The 16,164-nt window shown below is 52.7% G+C and overlaps 1 protein-coding gene across 2 annotated transcripts in view; it reads left to right on the top strand.

Moving 5' to 3' along the window:
• HCN4 (hyperpolarization activated cyclic nucleotide gated potassium channel 4) overlaps positions 1-9,608 on the top strand; it is a 46,654-nt gene extending 37,046 nt beyond the window's left edge. Inside the window, exons 3-8 of one of the 2 annotated variants that reach the window (XM_081145044.1) lie at positions 1,108-1,269; positions 3,341-3,559; positions 6,854-7,000; positions 7,105-7,345; positions 7,648-7,812; positions 7,899-9,608. In XM_081145044.1, the coding sequence (XP_081001170.1) occupies positions 1,108-1,269; positions 3,341-3,559; positions 6,854-7,000; positions 7,105-7,345; positions 7,648-7,812; positions 7,899-9,355 (2,391 nt within the window). In that variant the 3' untranslated portion in view covers positions 9,356-9,608. The remainder of the gene's footprint in view (positions 1-1,107; positions 1,270-3,340; positions 3,560-6,853; positions 7,001-7,104; positions 7,346-7,647; positions 7,813-7,898) is intronic. The other variant, XM_081145045.1, reaches the window with a different exon arrangement.
• The last annotated feature ends 6,556 nt before the right edge of the window (positions 9,609-16,164 follow it).

Genomic DNA, 16,164 nt, shown 5'->3' with positions numbered 1-16,164 from the left:
AACTGGACCAAGAGGCAGCACTGGGAGAAGGGCGGTGGGATGTGGATACTGCGGTGTGCCCACCCTTGGCCCTGCCCAGCCATACTTCAACTTCTCATTTGGAGCCACAGTGCTAGAGACGTTCTGGTGGCAGTCTCTAGCCAGGGTTGAGAGTGCTATACTTTATTAACCTGTATAGGAGAGTGTTACTACTAATATCTATTAACTAATCATAAACATTAATTATTAATAACAATGTATCAATTAATGATGGTTTGCAATTTATTGAACACTTCTACACCCAGTACTGAACACTTTATATGTATAATTTAAAGTGTTGTCAACCCACTCAGGTAAGAATTTTTATAGCCATTTTCCAGATGAGAAAACATAACCAAAAAGGTTCAGGGACTTTCTGAAGGTCACACAGCTGGGGATTGGGTAAGAAGAGGGCCTGGGATCAAAGTCTGGCTGAACTTGGAGCCTGTGTGCCCCGCTGCTCCCTTGCAGTTCCATGGCTGCCTTAGGCAGAGCCTACTGGCCCTGAGGGAGTTCTAAGAGTCTGGTGACTGATTTAGGGAAACACCATGCCCCTGTCATGACTATGGACTGTGGTCCCCTGAGGAGCCTCAGGCTGGCTGGCTCTTCTCCCTGTTGTCTTCACGGCCTAGACAAGCTGATAAAGTGATTTCTCTGCCCACTTCAGGGCTGTATGGCGCCCCAGGTGCCCTCCCTCCCTCCAGGTCTGGGAACCCCAGGCTCCCTTTCTCCTCCCAGTCTGTCCAGTTTGGTCTGTAGGCAAATCCCCAGGCCCCCGGGGTAGGAGAAGCCGCTTTGAAAGAGGTGAGAGACCCTGGACGGCTGGACTTCCATGGAAGACCCCCCAATACACCTGCACAGATCCCAGGAGGCATCATTCTGGGGCCCTGCAGCCTGCATTCTGCTTCTTTCAGGGCCTGGCCTGCCACCTTCCCACTCTATCGATAGCCTGGACCTGAACTGAGCTGGGCGTCCTGCCATGAGTGTGCAGAGCACTGCCACAAGGAGCTGCAGGGTCTGGCTGGGAGGGGATGTCCTCCCCTCCTGATATTCACTTACTTGGGCAAATGTCTTCACCTCTGCCGACAGATCTTCCACATGACCTACGACCTAGCCAGCGCTGTGGTGCGCATCGTGAACCTCATCGGCATGATGCTCCTGCTCTGCCACTGGGATGGCTGCCTGCAGTTCCTGGTCCCCATGCTGCAGGACTTCCCCGATGACTGCTGGGTGTCCATCAACAACATGGTGGTGAGCACCCAACCAGGCCCTGGGTGCGGGCAGAGGGGGCCGATGAAGCACAGAGGGCAGAGTAGGTCCCCAACTTGGAACTCCTGAGTTCCAACATGTAGGACGCTGAGGTGTCATCCCGGCACCCAAAGGCACATGGTTTTACCCAGTACAGGCCTGTCACAGAGCTCATGGCCGCACGTTGCTACCTCTGCCTTCTTACAGGCTCACTGCAGTTGGGAGCCTGGATATTTGGATCTGATTTCACCCAGGGAAACTAAGACCTGGGCTCCTTGGATTCTATCAAGTATGGCAGAGCTGGGCTGGTGGCTCCTGCACTCCTGCCTCTGTTTGCCAAGTCCAAAAAAAGAGAACCCTGTGAGAGACACTGTTGGTAGCAGGCATAGACTCCCAGATCACACACAGTGGCTACTTTCTGCTCCAGCAGGAGAGCTGGACTGTTGCCCTACTCCTGTCACTCCATCATCGCCAGCCCACATACACACACATCCTGGTCACAGGTGGGGTCCTGAGTGGGGAGAGCATACCAGATTGAGCCTGATCCCTTCCAAACCTGTAGGTGGCTAAGAGAAGTTGGAATTGGGGCTAAGGAAGCCATAGGGCAGAGTCCTCAGCCCCCCCTAGACAGGGTAGGCTCCAGAAGGGATGTAGGGCCACCGGGACCTGTGAGCATTTTTCTGGGTCTAGGAACCCCAGGATTCCCTCCTTCTCCCAGTTAGTTTGGTTTGGTCTATAGGCAGATCCCCAGGGCCCCAGGGTAGGAGAAACCAGCTTTGAAAGAGGTGAAAAAGACCTCGAGGTATCTTTCAGCATCAAATAGGCCTTTACAAAATAGCTTTTTGATGAGCTAAGTGTAAATGAATCAGCTATATGGATTGAATTTCCATGTCCCCAGGGGCAGAGCAGTAAGGGCAGAAGCCCTGATGGGAGGCAGCTGGGGGTCACCCCTGTTCTCCAGCCCCCAGGCCTCCTCCACCCCTGGAGATCAGCTCCCCAGACCTCTCACCCTGATTTGGACTGAGAGCCATACCAGCTCAGCTCTGTCCAGTATGGCCTCAGTGACCTTGAACAAGGCACACAGCTCCTGTGCCTTCTCCTTTAGGTGCTGAGAACAACCTGGTGACCCTGGAAGTGCTTGAGGCTCTGGGCAAGGCCTCTGTGGGTCATGCTGTAGGGTGGGTTCCACATCACTGCTAACACACTCATTGTGTAAGCAGAGAGGCACGGGTTCATCTGGTGACTTCATCTGGGACAGTTTCCTCCATGTGAGGGTAACAGGCCCACACATGCACTAAATTCAAGAGATGGCCCTCCTGAGCCCAGTGTTCCCACACTGAGGCTTCCTTGAGACACCGACTAGCTTTGGAGACAGAAATAGCCAGTTGCCTTCCTCCTCTCGCCCTCCTACCACCCCCAAGCATTGTGTGTTCCAGATAGTCCACCTTTTGTAAGGAGAGGATAACTGGTGGCCGCAGCCCTAGACAGATGCAGGCAGGGTTCATGAAGGAAGCAAGTCAGCTCTGCAGCACGTTAGATTTTGCTCACCCAAAATGAGGACAGCGTTTTTGGCTCAGTCTGAGAGCTTGTCCCCCCAAGGGAAGTATATCTGCTTTTATAATTGAGGTCAGTGGGGAAATGGGCTTTACTTGGCAGTAGTTTGGGGTGGAGGGATGGAGCTATTTTTAGCAAGCAGAGGACAGCAGGGTGGCTCAGCCTGAAGCTTTTGCTGCTCAAGAGGCCCAGGTTGCCTTGTGCAGGCTGAGAGGTCAGATGGGGGCTATTCCAGCTCCTATCCCTTTGCTGGGGCTTCCCATCTAATCCCTGTCCCCCACTGCAAGAGAAAGACCTAAGTGAGGAATTTACTTGGTCACTAGGTGACCATTGTGGGCCTCTCTAAGGCTTTCAGCCACAGGCAAGGTGGGAGCCCTGGGCTCAGCAGCTGGAAAGAGGTCGAGGGGTGGGAGGTGGTGGGGACTTTTCTAGGTGCTGGTGAGAAGGCCTGCCCTCTCACAGGTGTGAGCCTTCACTACCACCCCAGCATGTGTCTGTCTACCTGTGCACATATCCGCAGAACAACTCCTGGGGAAAGCAGTATTCCTACGCCCTGTTCAAGGCCATGAGCCATATGCTGTGCATCGGGTATGGACGGCAGGCGCCCGTGGGCATGTCCGACGTGTGGCTCACCATGCTCAGCATGATTGTGGGCGCCACCTGCTACGCCATGTTCATTGGCCACGCCACCGCCCTCATCCAGTCCCTGGACTCCTCCCGACGCCAGTACCAGGAGAAGGTAGGGCAGAAAGCTGTGGTCCACCCTGGGTTATCTCAGGAGAACTTGCGAGTTGGTCCCTAAGGAGCACAGGCTCCAGCCAGTGGGTCCCCAACAAGCCCCCATGTGCCCAGCCTGCTACCATCATCTGGCTTCAGCTGCTATCTTTTCTGTTGCAGCCTCTTTTTCATTCTTTTTTATATTTTTCTAAAATAAAAATCCCAGATTGTTTATAGGTACTGAATCCGTATCTCAGCCAAGTGAATCTGAGTTCACCAGTGACCTCTATGTGGCTAAAGCCAGTAGGTCCTTTTGGGTCCGCATCTGGTCAGAGCCTCGGGGCATTTCATTTGATAGCTTTCACTCCCTCCTTGGTTTATACCTGGTTTCCGTGACCGCACACTCTCCGCTTTCCTCCTCCTTACAAGCCGGTCCTCCTTGCTCTCCTTGGCTGCTTGTCTCTTCAGTCTTCACACTTCGTGTCCCTGGTGGTTTGGGCTTAGCTCTCTGCTTTTCTGTGTCTCCTGTCTGCTTGGGTGCTACTGGTTTACCACCCCATCCCCATGCTCCTTGTCCATCTCTCTGCAGCAGGGTCATAATGATATACTCAGCCTCCACCTCTTTCCTCAGCCCCGGACCGTCTATTTGATGCTTCCCTGGACACCTCAGCCTCATCACATCTAAGATGAGAAAAGTCTCCCTTGCTTTCTCTGCTCTACTCTTCCCATCCTGTTAGTGGACACAGTAGCACAGATGCCCAGGTCAGAAAGTAGGAGCCATCCTTGATTTCTCTTAGTCATTAATGCCACCTCGCTTCCCATCATCCTAGCTGGCCTCCGCCTGGATCACTATAGCAGCTTCCTAAGCAAATGGCTGTGCTGGAGTAAGGAAGGCTGCCTGGGTTCTAAACCCAGCTTTTCCCCATTGACGAATTCTCCATTGAGCACGGGCATATAACATCACATCTCTAAGTTTCATTTGCTTGTCTGTAAAATGGGGACAGTACGAGGGGTTATATCATGGTGTTTGTGAGGAGTGACCCTACAGAGTAAGCCATTCAATATTTATTAGCTAAATGGGCTCCCCTTTGCCCCCTTCCACTTCATTCTCCAGACAGCAGATAGCACTGGCATTTAAAACATATAAATCTGATCATATCACCGCTTAGGGCCTTTATGTTACTCCAAGATGCAGATTACTCCAAAGTGTGTTTTCTTAGCCTGGCATGTAGGGCCCTTCCTTTTTCATGTTCAGAACACACCATGGGCCCTATAGCCCTCTATTCCAGCCTTACCAGGCCTCTCTGTATGTTCCTCGCTGCCTCAGAGCCTTGGCACAGACTCAAGCCTGAAACTCTCCTCTCTCTTTTCACCTGATGCCTTCTCCACATCTCAGCCTAAACATCACCTCCTAGTGAAGCCTTCCATGACCCAGTCAGCCTCCACCCATCATGCGACCCAGTGGCACCTTCAAGTTCTCCATCACACTTTGCACTTCTGTCATTATTTTATTAATCACATGTAGCCAATTGTTTAATATCCATCTTCCCTATCCAGGCCATGGCTCCATGAGGGCAGGCCAGGTCCCATGGATCCCCAGTGTCTGGCACATAGTATGGTTCAGTACGTACTGATTAACTGCCTGCCTCAGGTACCATCCCCTGATGGGGTAACTGAGAGATGGCGGCCCAGGTCCTGTGACACCAAGAGGAAAGCCTAGGAGAGCCTGAAGAGCTAGAGTAGGGTGGGAAGGTCATTTCGGGGAGGCAGAGGAAGGAGGAGGTAGGAGAGAATTATTGGCCAGTGATCATGATGAGCATGCACAAAGGTGTGTAGATGGTGGTAAAGAAATCAGCCTGATTAGAACAAAGGGCTCTGGTTTAGGAGTGAGGAGGCGAGAGAGGGGTGAGGTTATAAAGGCAGGGCTTCAAGGGCTAGGTGAGGGATCAATGTAGACCAGCATCAGGGCCCAGCCTGTGAGCAGGGTCGGGGCTCAAGGCTCAGTGTGTGACTAGAATGGAGGCTCAGTCTAGGATCACCATTAGGGATAGTTTAGAAAAAGCATCAGGGTCTGCTCTCCAGCGGAGTCAATCTGCTTGTGGCTTTTCATTTGAGAGTTGTCTTCATTTCATCATTTAGCTAATAGTTCTTTAATGTATAATTCACCCATAAATCTCTCTCAAACATATTACCTCCCCTTTGTCCCCACTACTGTGTCTCACCTGGACCACTTTAACAGACTTCTAACTTTTGCCCTGCCTCCAGACCTGCCTCCCACCACAATTGTTCCTCTATATATGGGGAATTCTCTAAAATACAGCTCTGTTCTGGCTGCCCCTGTCCCCATAGACAGCCAGAAAGTTGCTGTCTCCTGTAGCTGGGCACAACTACAAGCAGACAGAGGCCAGGTTGGCTGGAAGAATGTTAAGAAACACCTCCCAGTCCCCAGTTGCCCATTAGCATCTCTGCAGCAGCACTACGTCCTCACCTCTTTGGAGCAGATATATAAGAACAGGCTGCCTATTCTGATTGTTCCTGGGGTACAGCGACTTCCCTTGCATCCCAGTGTGGGGAAAATCTGTTCTTGCCCAATCAGTGCCTCTGGTCCCCAGCCATCCTCCTGAGGACCCCCACTTTCACCCACAATCCAGGACCGGTTGGAGCAGCACCCCTAGGGTGGGCAGGTTCAACAATCTCTGTTCCAAACTCATTTAAGGTCCCTGCTCTACTGGTCCCTTCCCCCGGGCTGCAGTTGTTCTTCAACAAAGTGACTTAGTCTCAGCCTGGGCCACACTGGGATACATACTACATGATGGCTGAGACATCATGGCTTCAGCCTCCAGCCCTTGCAACCCTTTGCAGCCCAGTCCTGCTGCTGCCGCCAGGGTGTTATCACTGATGGGAAAGAGCTCCTTCCCAAGTAAGTGAGGCCTCTCTGATCTGCAGTGTAACACAGAAAAGACTGCTATTTAGAGGGAACTTCATTGACTTCCTGGTCAGTTGGCCTCTTGTAACTGAGCTTTGGACAGTCCTTCCCATGCCTGGCCATCTCCATAGTATTGAACACCTTGAAGACCGGTTACTTAGTTGGAGCTCCTCCACCCCAGCTACTAACAGTCAGGGCCATTGCTTGGCGCAGGGTGTGACCACACCCACACCGAGGCCCTCAAGCTGAAGGAGCCAAGGTTGTCCAAGTGGGCCCACAATGTCAGTGCCAACTATGGTCACCAGCTGGCTGAGGCCAGGTGGTGCCAGCCAGGGCAGTGGGGCTGGCTGGCCAAGAGGTGACAGCCTTTCTCTCTGTCCCTGGACTTAGTACAAGCAGGTGGAGCAGTACATGTCCTTCCACAAGCTCCCGCCCGACACTCGGCAGCGCATCCATGACTACTATGAGCACCGCTACCAGGGCAAGATGTTCGACGAGGAGAGCATCCTGGGCGAGCTCAGCGAGCCGCTACGGGAGGTGAGCTGGGTGGGTGGCCAGGCAGAGAGGGAGCCAGGCCTTCCGGCCTGGCGACTCCTCTCATCTCCCTCCCTCTTTCCCAATCCACCCTGTTCCGGGAGCAGGAGATTATCAACTTTAACTGCCGGAAGCTGGTGGCCTCCATGCCACTGTTTGCCAATGCAGACCCCAACTTCGTGACATCCATGCTGACTAAGCTGCGCTTCGAGGTCTTCCAGCCAGGCGACTACATCATCCGTGAAGGCACTATCGGCAAGAAGATGTACTTTATCCAGCACGGCGTGGTCAGCGTGCTCACCAAGGGCAACAAGGAGACCAAGCTGGCAGATGGCTCCTACTTTGGAGGTGAGGCAGGCAGGGGATCCTGGGGGGACAGGGGAGTGGGCTGGAGACACACCGAGGAAAACATTTCAGGCCCTTCATGGCCACTGCCTGGAGGTAGGTGTCTGTGAGCCCAGTATGGGGGTACAGCCCAGAGATGGGAGAGATAACCCACCACCCACTTGGGGGGCGGGGTGGTGGGGGAGAGGTGGCATGGGGCGGGGGCTTGTGAATGTATCTGTGAAGCATCAGAGCGAGGCCGTGAGGACCCAGGTCAGGGTAGAGTGGAGGCCTCGGAGGCCACCCTGACTCTGCTGTCCTGGCAGAGATCTGCCTGCTGACGCGGGGCCGGCGCACGGCCAGCGTGAGGGCTGACACCTACTGCCGCCTCTACTCGCTGAGCGTCGACAACTTCAATGAGGTGCTAGAGGAGTACCCCATGATGCGGCGGGCCTTCGAGACCGTGGCGCTGGACCGCCTGGATCGGATTGGTAAGGGGGCCGGGCGAGAGGGCGGACGGGCGGGGGCCAGGCCTCCCTCCCCTGCCCGGGCCTGAGCCCCATCTCCTGCGGCCCAGGCAAGAAGAGCTCGGTCCTCCTCCACAAAGTCCAGCACGACCTCAACTCGGGCGTCTTCAACTACCAGGAGAGCGAGATCATCCAGCAGATCGTGCAGCACGACCGCGAGATGGCTCACTGTGCACACCGCGTCCAGGCCGCCGCCCCCGCCACCCCGACCCCAGCTCCTGTCATCTGGACCCCGCTGATCCAGGCCCCGCTGCAGGCCGCTGCTGCCACCACTTCTGTGGCCATAGCCCTCACCCACCACCCACGTCTGCCCGCCGCCATCTTCCGCCCTCCCCCTGGCCCCAAGCTCAGTGGCCTTGGACAGGGGCAGACACCCCGGCATCTGAAGCGGCTGCAGTCTCTGATCCCTTCTGCGCTGGGCTCTGCCTCGCCCGCCAGCAGCCCATCCCAGTTGGATACCCCATCTTCCTCCTCCTTCCACATCCAGCAGCTGGCTGGATTCTCCGCCCCTGCCGGACTGAGCCCTCTCCTGCCTGTGTCCAGCTCTTCTCCACCTCCCGGGGTCTGTGGCTCTTCTCTGGCTCCCACTCTGTCCGCCAACACAGCTTCCACCACCACGGCAGGATTTGGCTACTTCCACAAAGCCTTGGGTGGCTCCCTGTCCTCCTCCGACTCACCCGTGCTCACCCCCCTACAGCCTGGCGCTTACTCCCCACAGGCTAACCAGCTGCCGCCCCCACTGCCAGGGGCCCAGGGAGGCCTGGGACTGCTGGAGCACTTCCTGCCACCCCCACCCTCATCCAGGTCCCCATCATCCAGCCCAGGGCAGCTCGGCCAGCCTCCTGGGGAGTTGTCCCCAGGTCTGGCTGCTGGCCCACCAAGTACGCCAGAGACACCTCCACGGCAGCCTGAGCGGCCATCAATAGCAGGGGCTTCTGGGGGGGCTTCTCCTATAGCCTTTACCCCCCGAGGAGGTCTCAGCCCCCCTGGCCACAGCCCAGGCCCCCCAAGAACTTTCCCAAGTGCCCCACCCCGGGCCTCTGGCTCCCATGGCTCCTTGCTCCTGCCACCTGTATCCAGCCCCCCACCACCACAGGTTCCTCAGCGCCGGGGCACACCACCCCTCACCCCAGGCCGACTCACCCAGGACCTCAAGCTCATCTCAGTCTCTCAGCCGGCCCTACCCCAGGATGGGGCACAGACTCACCGCAGAGCCTCCCCATACTCCCCTGGGGAGCTTGTGGCTGCCTTCCCACTCTTCTCCAGAGCTGGGGGTTGCAGTGGGGGCAGCGGGGGCCTTGGTCCCTCTGGGAGGCCCTATGGTGCCACCCCAGGCCAGCATGTCACTCTGCCTCAGAAGACATCCTCAGGTTCTTTGCCACCCTCTCTTTCTTTCTTTGGGGCAAGAGCCGCCTCTTCTGGGGGCTCCCCTCTGACTGCTGCTCCCCAGAGGGAACCTGGGGCCAGGTCTGAGCCAGTACGATCCAAACTGCCATCCAATCTATGAGCTGGGGCCCCTCCCTCTCTTTTCTCTCTTTTTTCTCCCTTCTTTCTTCCTTCAGGTTTAACTGTGATTTAGGAGATATACCAATAACAATAATAATCATTTTAAAAAAACTCACACCAGAAAAACAAAAGACAGCAGAAAATAACCAGGTATTCTTAGAGCTATAGATTTTTGGTCACTTGCTTTTATAGACTATTTTAATACTCAGCACTAGAGGAGGGAGGCAGACAAGGCCCAACGCAAAAGCCAGAGGAAGGGGCTGTGGGGGGGAGGGGAGGTGCTGGGGCTTGGTTGGGGAGGGGTTACCCATATTTGGGTTCCTAGAGCAAACCTGTCATTGTATTTGTTTTAGGGCACCAGCCACCACCAGCCCCTTAGCTGTGAACTTGGTGCCTCACTCTGCTGGGGGTCACCTAAGGGCTGCCCTGGGGTATTTTCCTGGGGAGCCTCAGTCACCTGAGTCCTTGGATCAAAATGGGGCCAGGGTCCTGAGAATTTTGCATTTTTTTTTTTACTGCAAACTTAGCAAGATATGTATATGTATATGTATGTAAGATGTGTATATGTATAAGCTATGTAGCGCTCTGCAGAGCCATGTAGATAGCCACTCACATGTGTACACATGTGTGTGAATCTAGTTTAACCCCATGTTGCCAGGACACCCAAGTCACTTTACATCCAGCAGCCCAGCATAGCCTGCAGGCTGGGCACCTCAAGGTCGGGGAGGGGGGGGAGTGTTGTTTCCAGTCCTCAGGGAAGAGGACCCCAAGACCTCTCAGCAGGCCTCCTGTCTCCCCATCTCTGGTTACATATCCAATCCTAGCCTGACCTCTCGCCACATGAAAGCAGAGGACTCTGAGCTTTATCTCCTGTGGTCCTCAACACATCCTGTTCCCTCTGTGGCCCTCAGTTCCCCTTCGGTACAGTGGGAGGTGAGGGAACTTCTGGTTGAGTCTGCTCTGTGCCAAGCACTGGGTCAGCACTTTACACACATTAACTCCTTCAATTTCACAGAGACTATGAGGTAGGTACTTTGATTCTTCCTATTTCACAAATGAGGAAACTGAGTTTTGGGTACTTTTTCCAGAATCACGTAACTAGGAATGGCAGAGCTGGGACTGATGTGAGATTCAAATTCATGCCTGCCTGAGGCCGAAGCCTAGGTTCATTTTTTCCATTAAAAACTGTTGAGAGGGGCTGAGTTAGTCTTCAAGCATTGTGCAGAGGGAGGAGACCAGATTATGGAGGCAGCCAGACCTGGTTCAAATCCCAGCCATGCCTTACCTGTGTGATCTTGGGGAAGTTATCTGACCTTTCTGAGTCTTACCTCACATGTAAAATGGGAATAATTATGGTGCCTCCTCACAAGAATGTGTGAGGACCAGATAAGAAAAGTAGTATATGTGAAATGCCCAGTGTCTGACACATACCATCGTAGGTGCTCAATAAGTCATATTTCTTCTGCCCCTCCGTACACCCAGCCATTGCTCCAGCAAGCTATGGTGAGAGCCAGGGAGCTTTGGCTGAGAGCTCCAGGGCTTATGATCTCAGGACATAGGAGGTGACTGGGCTTCCCTGAGAGCCTAAGGAAAGTGTGGTCAGTGGTAGGCTTAGGCCAGGCTTCGAGATGGAAGAGTTATCGAGGGAGAGAAGGAGGGAGGGAAGGAAAGGAGAAGGGAGGAAGTAGGAAGGCTGGGTGGGATGGACTGCTTGGTGGGGACATCATGAAGGTAATGTGCAATGTGGAGTTGGGGGCTTTGGGAGGAGGTCCTGAAGCCAGGTGGTCAGAGGGAAGGCCCTGGATGGCAGGCTAAGGGGATTGGACCTGATTCTGCAGGCAACCAGGAGCCAGAAGCAGGTCTAGAATGGGAGTCGATGTGAAAGCTGCTCAGATTATAGCAGCTCCTTAGGTATGATCCTCTCCAACAAGGTTCTGCCAGAGCCAAGCTCAGTGGTCTGCCCCCTTCCTACAGAGTAGGAGCAGGTTTGGCTACCAAGACCTGAATAATGAGGAGAGCTGATCCCACCTTGTCCATCCAGAGCTCTCCTCCTTGCTCCAAGCCAGAATGTTGGCAAGATCAGGCTTTGTCCTGAGATGTGGGGCAGGCCAGTTTCTTCAGTCATGGGTCTCAGGGAGTGGGAGGCAGTCACCCAGGAAAGGAGGTGAGGATCCTGGGGTCTTAGGGACAGACAGGGAGCCACCTGGCTTTGGTCTTTACTGGACAAGAGAAGGCCCCTCAGACCCAGGGAGTTCTCAGAGCTGGAAGGATTTAAACAGAGGCCTCAGTCTGAGTTCTACACACATATATCCCTCCCGCCTGAGGAAGGTTTACTTAATCTAAACCCACAGTCTAATCCAGGGTACAACAAGGGGGGCTGTAGAAAAGGGACAGGAGTGAGAGCAGAGGGTTCAGTGGCATGAGGAGTGAGGAACCCTGCCACCCCCCCAGCCCACCCCCCGGCTATCAGGGCCTGGCCTCACCACCCTCTACACAAACACATTTTATGAAAACTCAGACCCAGTGCAGCCATTCTGGAGACTGGAGAAGCCAGGTCCAGTCAGTGGGCCCTCCTATCCCCAGGCCCCCACAAGCAATTTTCAAATCTTCCACTTTTGAAACAGAAAACGGTAAACGTGCCGTGTTGTATATTTTATTTAAATAAAAAAATTCTAGCAGATGCTGCCTTCTTTTAGGGGCCAGGGATTGAGGGGGAAATGAAGTTACGGGAATACAGGAGGCTCAGGAGCAAGGCTGTGGAGGGCAGAGGACAGGTCCCCAGAGCACTTGTGGACACTGGAGGCAGCTGTGTACTGTTTATGGGCTGGTGGAGTAAGGAGGAGGGTGAGAGAGTGTGTGTGTGCATCCTTTGTCAGTTAGTGGAGATGGGAGACCCTGACTCAGAACCTACCCACTCAGCTGCCAGAGTCCCCGGGACTCCCTGATGCTCCCTGAAGGGGAGGAGGGCAGCAATGTGCATTTGAACGCCCGCTGGTTACTAAACAAGGAGATGCCATCTTAGCTTGATCAGATGGGCCCTCAGAAGCTGGAGGGCAGCTGGAGGACAAAAGGTGACCAATCTGAGGGTTTCATGTCCAGGACAGAGGGCTGCCTTTCAGAGTGTCCAAGGATGAGCCACAGCCTTTGGGCTCCTGTGTGGGTTGGGGAACCTGAGGGCATACTCTGGATTCAGGGCATTGTTAGGAGGCATGGTGTCCACTCCCCACTGCAGTGGGGGGAGGGGTGCTAGGCCTCGCCCCCAGACCCCCTTTGAAACCCTCAGGTGGCAGACTCTGCCACCCCTGGCTGAAGTTCCCTGCAGGCCCTGGGACCTTGCCGGGTAGGGGGGAGGCAGTGATCTGTGGTTGGAAAAGCTAAGTCCCTGGGGCTCCTGGCAGCACGGGGAGTACTGTGTTGCCCAGCCCATATGCCAGAGAGGAAAGCCCTCAGAAAGGGCAGGGAACCCTGTCCCCATCATTGATTGCTAAGTGGATGCTGTTTCCATGGTAACCGACCTGGGAGTCCTGTTGCTACGGAGGCAGCTCAGCAGGCCCAGCATCCCCATGACAACTGCCCTCTGCAGCCCAGGTGGTGGTGGTTCCTGAGGGCTGTGGAGAGGGCAGGGGCAGGGCACAGGCCTGGCCTTTGGGGATCTGGGGAGGACCTTGCACACAGGCAGCAACTGAGCTGAGCACAGGGTGGGAGGGATTGCTGCAGGTCCAGCCAAACCCGAGGACACTCACACCCACCCACGGTCCTGTCCACCCTGCTGGATCCACCCCAGGTGCTTGCACAGGGCCAAGCTTCTGGGGTAGGGAGGCGGGCAACACCAGTTACCATGTCTGTTTTCTGACTCCAAAAGTACACTTAGTAGCTACTGTGTGCTCTGCTCTTGGAGCTCTCCTGTTATTTCCCTCCATCCTCCCATAACACTGATGAAGTAAGAATTAGCCTCAAGTCCAGTGAGCCAAAGGGCACTGAGGCTCAGAGAAGGTGAGGAACTTGCCCAGACCAGGCAGCCAGAATGTGAAGGAGCCAAGATGCACACCCATGTCCTGGGGACCAAGCCTGTCCCCCACCACCGGTGGCAGCAGGGGCGAGGTGGTAGGTGCAGGCATGCAAGAAAGGGTGTGTTCTCTGTAGAGAACTTAAAAACTAGGATAAAAACGACTAAATGTCAGTTTGCTTTCTCTTCTCTTTCTCCGGCACATCTAGCCACAGTTTTGAACCAGTCAGCAGGAAGCCCCCTGCCCCCTAGTGCCACTGCACCCCATGCTTCAGCCTCAATGGATACCTGCTGTGCTTAGCTGCCAGCATGGTGGGAATGTCTGAGGCACCCTTCTTTCTGCTTTAGTGGGGCTAGACCAGATTAGGAATTTTAAAAGAGCATTTTAAAGGTTCAATAAAATGCCTCCCTTGACTTCATGTCTCTTCCCAGCTGCTGCCCCTTGCCATCTCAGCCAAACTCCTTAGATTTGTCTCCACTCCTGACCTCATTCCCCTCCTGAGTCTGGCTCCCGCCTTATCTCCACGAAAGGGCTCCAGACAGGTCACCAATGGCCGCCTTGTCGTGGTGGCCTCCGAGCAGCGTATGGCCCTGCTGACCAGGCCCTCCTACGTTCTCTAGACACCCTGGCTCCTCGCTGCCACCTTTCCGTTCAGCCTCAGCTTGAAGGGCTCTTCTTTCTTCCGAAGGACAGTGCTCCTGGGCCTCTGGCCTTGGCCCCCATCCTCTCACTGCGGACACACTTTCTGGAAACTGCACCCGCGCCCATGGCTTCCCTGGCCTGGAGGAGGAGGCCTCCCACTTTCCCCCCTCTATTCAGGCCCTACACTTCCTGAGCCGCAGCCTGGTGCCTGCTGCCGCCACACAGTTCCTCACCCTTTTCTGACCCACCATAGCTCTTTTATTCTTTTTGGAGTTTGCAGCTTCCAATGCACTGCAGAGCGTGTCCTCTCCAACCCGCATCCCACGCTGGCTCCACCCCAGCACACGCATGGGGCTGGGCAACACCAGTCAACACCTTGCTGATTTTGCTTCTTCAATTTTCTTTCTTTTGAGGGTTGAATATTTCCTATGTACAGGAGAAAATATAAATAAACACACAGTAAATACATAATGCTCCTTAACTTATAATGGGGTTACATTCTGATAAATCCATTGTAAATTGAAAATATTATAAGTGGAAATGTATTTAATCCACCTAACCTACATCGTAGCTTAGCCTAGTCTACCTTAAAGGGCTCTGTACACTTACATTAGCCAACCTTGGGGCCTGGCATCAAGGACAATATCATACTGCAGATCACTAGCTGGGGAAAAGATCAAAATTCAAAATTTTATAGTTTCTACTGAATGTGTATCAACCTTGCACCATCATAAAGTTGAAAAATCATTAGTCAAACCATGATAGGTAGTGGACTATACATTAAGATATTAAAATATGATAGACATCCATGTGTCAATCCCTCAGTTTAAGAAATTGAACATAAGGGAGTACCTTTAAACATTTGTGCCAGTCCTCAAACGTATCACTCTCCCTCTCTCCAAAGAAAATCACTCATCTGAACTTTATTCTTTAATTTTTTTTAATTTTTAAATTAAAGTTGGTATCCAATATTATTTTATATTAGCTTCAGGTGTATAGCATAGTGGTTAGACATTTATATAATTTATGAAGTTATCCCCCCAATAAGTCTAGTACCCACCTGGCACCATACATAGTTATTACAGTATTATTGACTATGTTCCCTGTGCTGTGCTTTACATCCCCATGACTATCCTGTAACTGCCAATTTGTACTTCCTAATCCCTTCACCTTTTCACTCAGGCCCAAGTCCCCTTCCATTTGACAACCATCAGTTTGCTCTCTGTATCTAAGAGTCTATTTCTGTTTTGTTTGTTAGTTTGTTTTTTAGATCACACATATAAGTGAAATCATATGGGATTTGTCTTTGTCTGATTTATTTCACTGAGCATAATAACCTCTAGGTCCACCCATGTTGTCACAAATGGTAAGATTTCATTCTTTCTATGGCCAAGTAATACTCCATGTATATATGTATGACAGCTTTATCCAATTGTCTGTCGATGGGCACTGGGTTGCTTCCATGTCTTGGATATTGTAAATAATGCTTCAGTGAACATAGGGATGCATTTATCTTTTTGAATTCATGTTTGGGATTTCTTTGGATAAATACCCAGAAGTGGAATTGCTTCATTATAAAATTTTCATTTTTAATTTTTTGAGGACCCTCCATATTGTTTTCCGTACTGGCCACACCCATTTGAGTCCCACCAACAGTGCAAGCTGGTTCCCTTTCTCCACCTCTAAGCCAACACCTTTAGTTTGTTGATTTATTGATGATAGCCATTCTGACAGGTGTGAAGTTAGTGGTGTTGAGCACCTTTTCATTATGTCTATTGGCCATTTGTATGGCCTCTTTGAATAAATGTTTATTCAGGTACTCCACCTATTTTTAATTGAATTATTTGTTTTTGCTTTTGGTGCTAAGTTGTAGGAGTTCTTTATAAATTTTGGATATTAACCCCTTATCAGATGTATCATTGGCGAATATCTTCTCCCATTTAGTAGGTTGTCTTTTTGTACTGTTGATGGTTTCCTTTGCTATGCAAAACTTTTTATTTAATTTTTAAAATAGATTTTAGAGCAAGAGAGACTTCACTTTGTTGTTTCACTTATTTATGCATCCATTGGTTGTATCTTGTATGTGCCCTGACCAGGGATCGAACCCACAATCTTGGTGTATTGGGAAATGCTGTAACCAACTAAGCTAGCCGGCCAGGGC

The sequence above is a fragment of the Miniopterus schreibersii genome (genome assembly GCF_964146895.1).
Source record: "Miniopterus schreibersii genome assembly, chromosome: 1".
NCBI classification, from domain to species: domain Eukaryota; kingdom Metazoa; phylum Chordata; class Mammalia; order Chiroptera; family Miniopteridae; genus Miniopterus; species Miniopterus schreibersii.
This window is presented reverse-complemented; position numbering and strand designations above follow the sequence as displayed.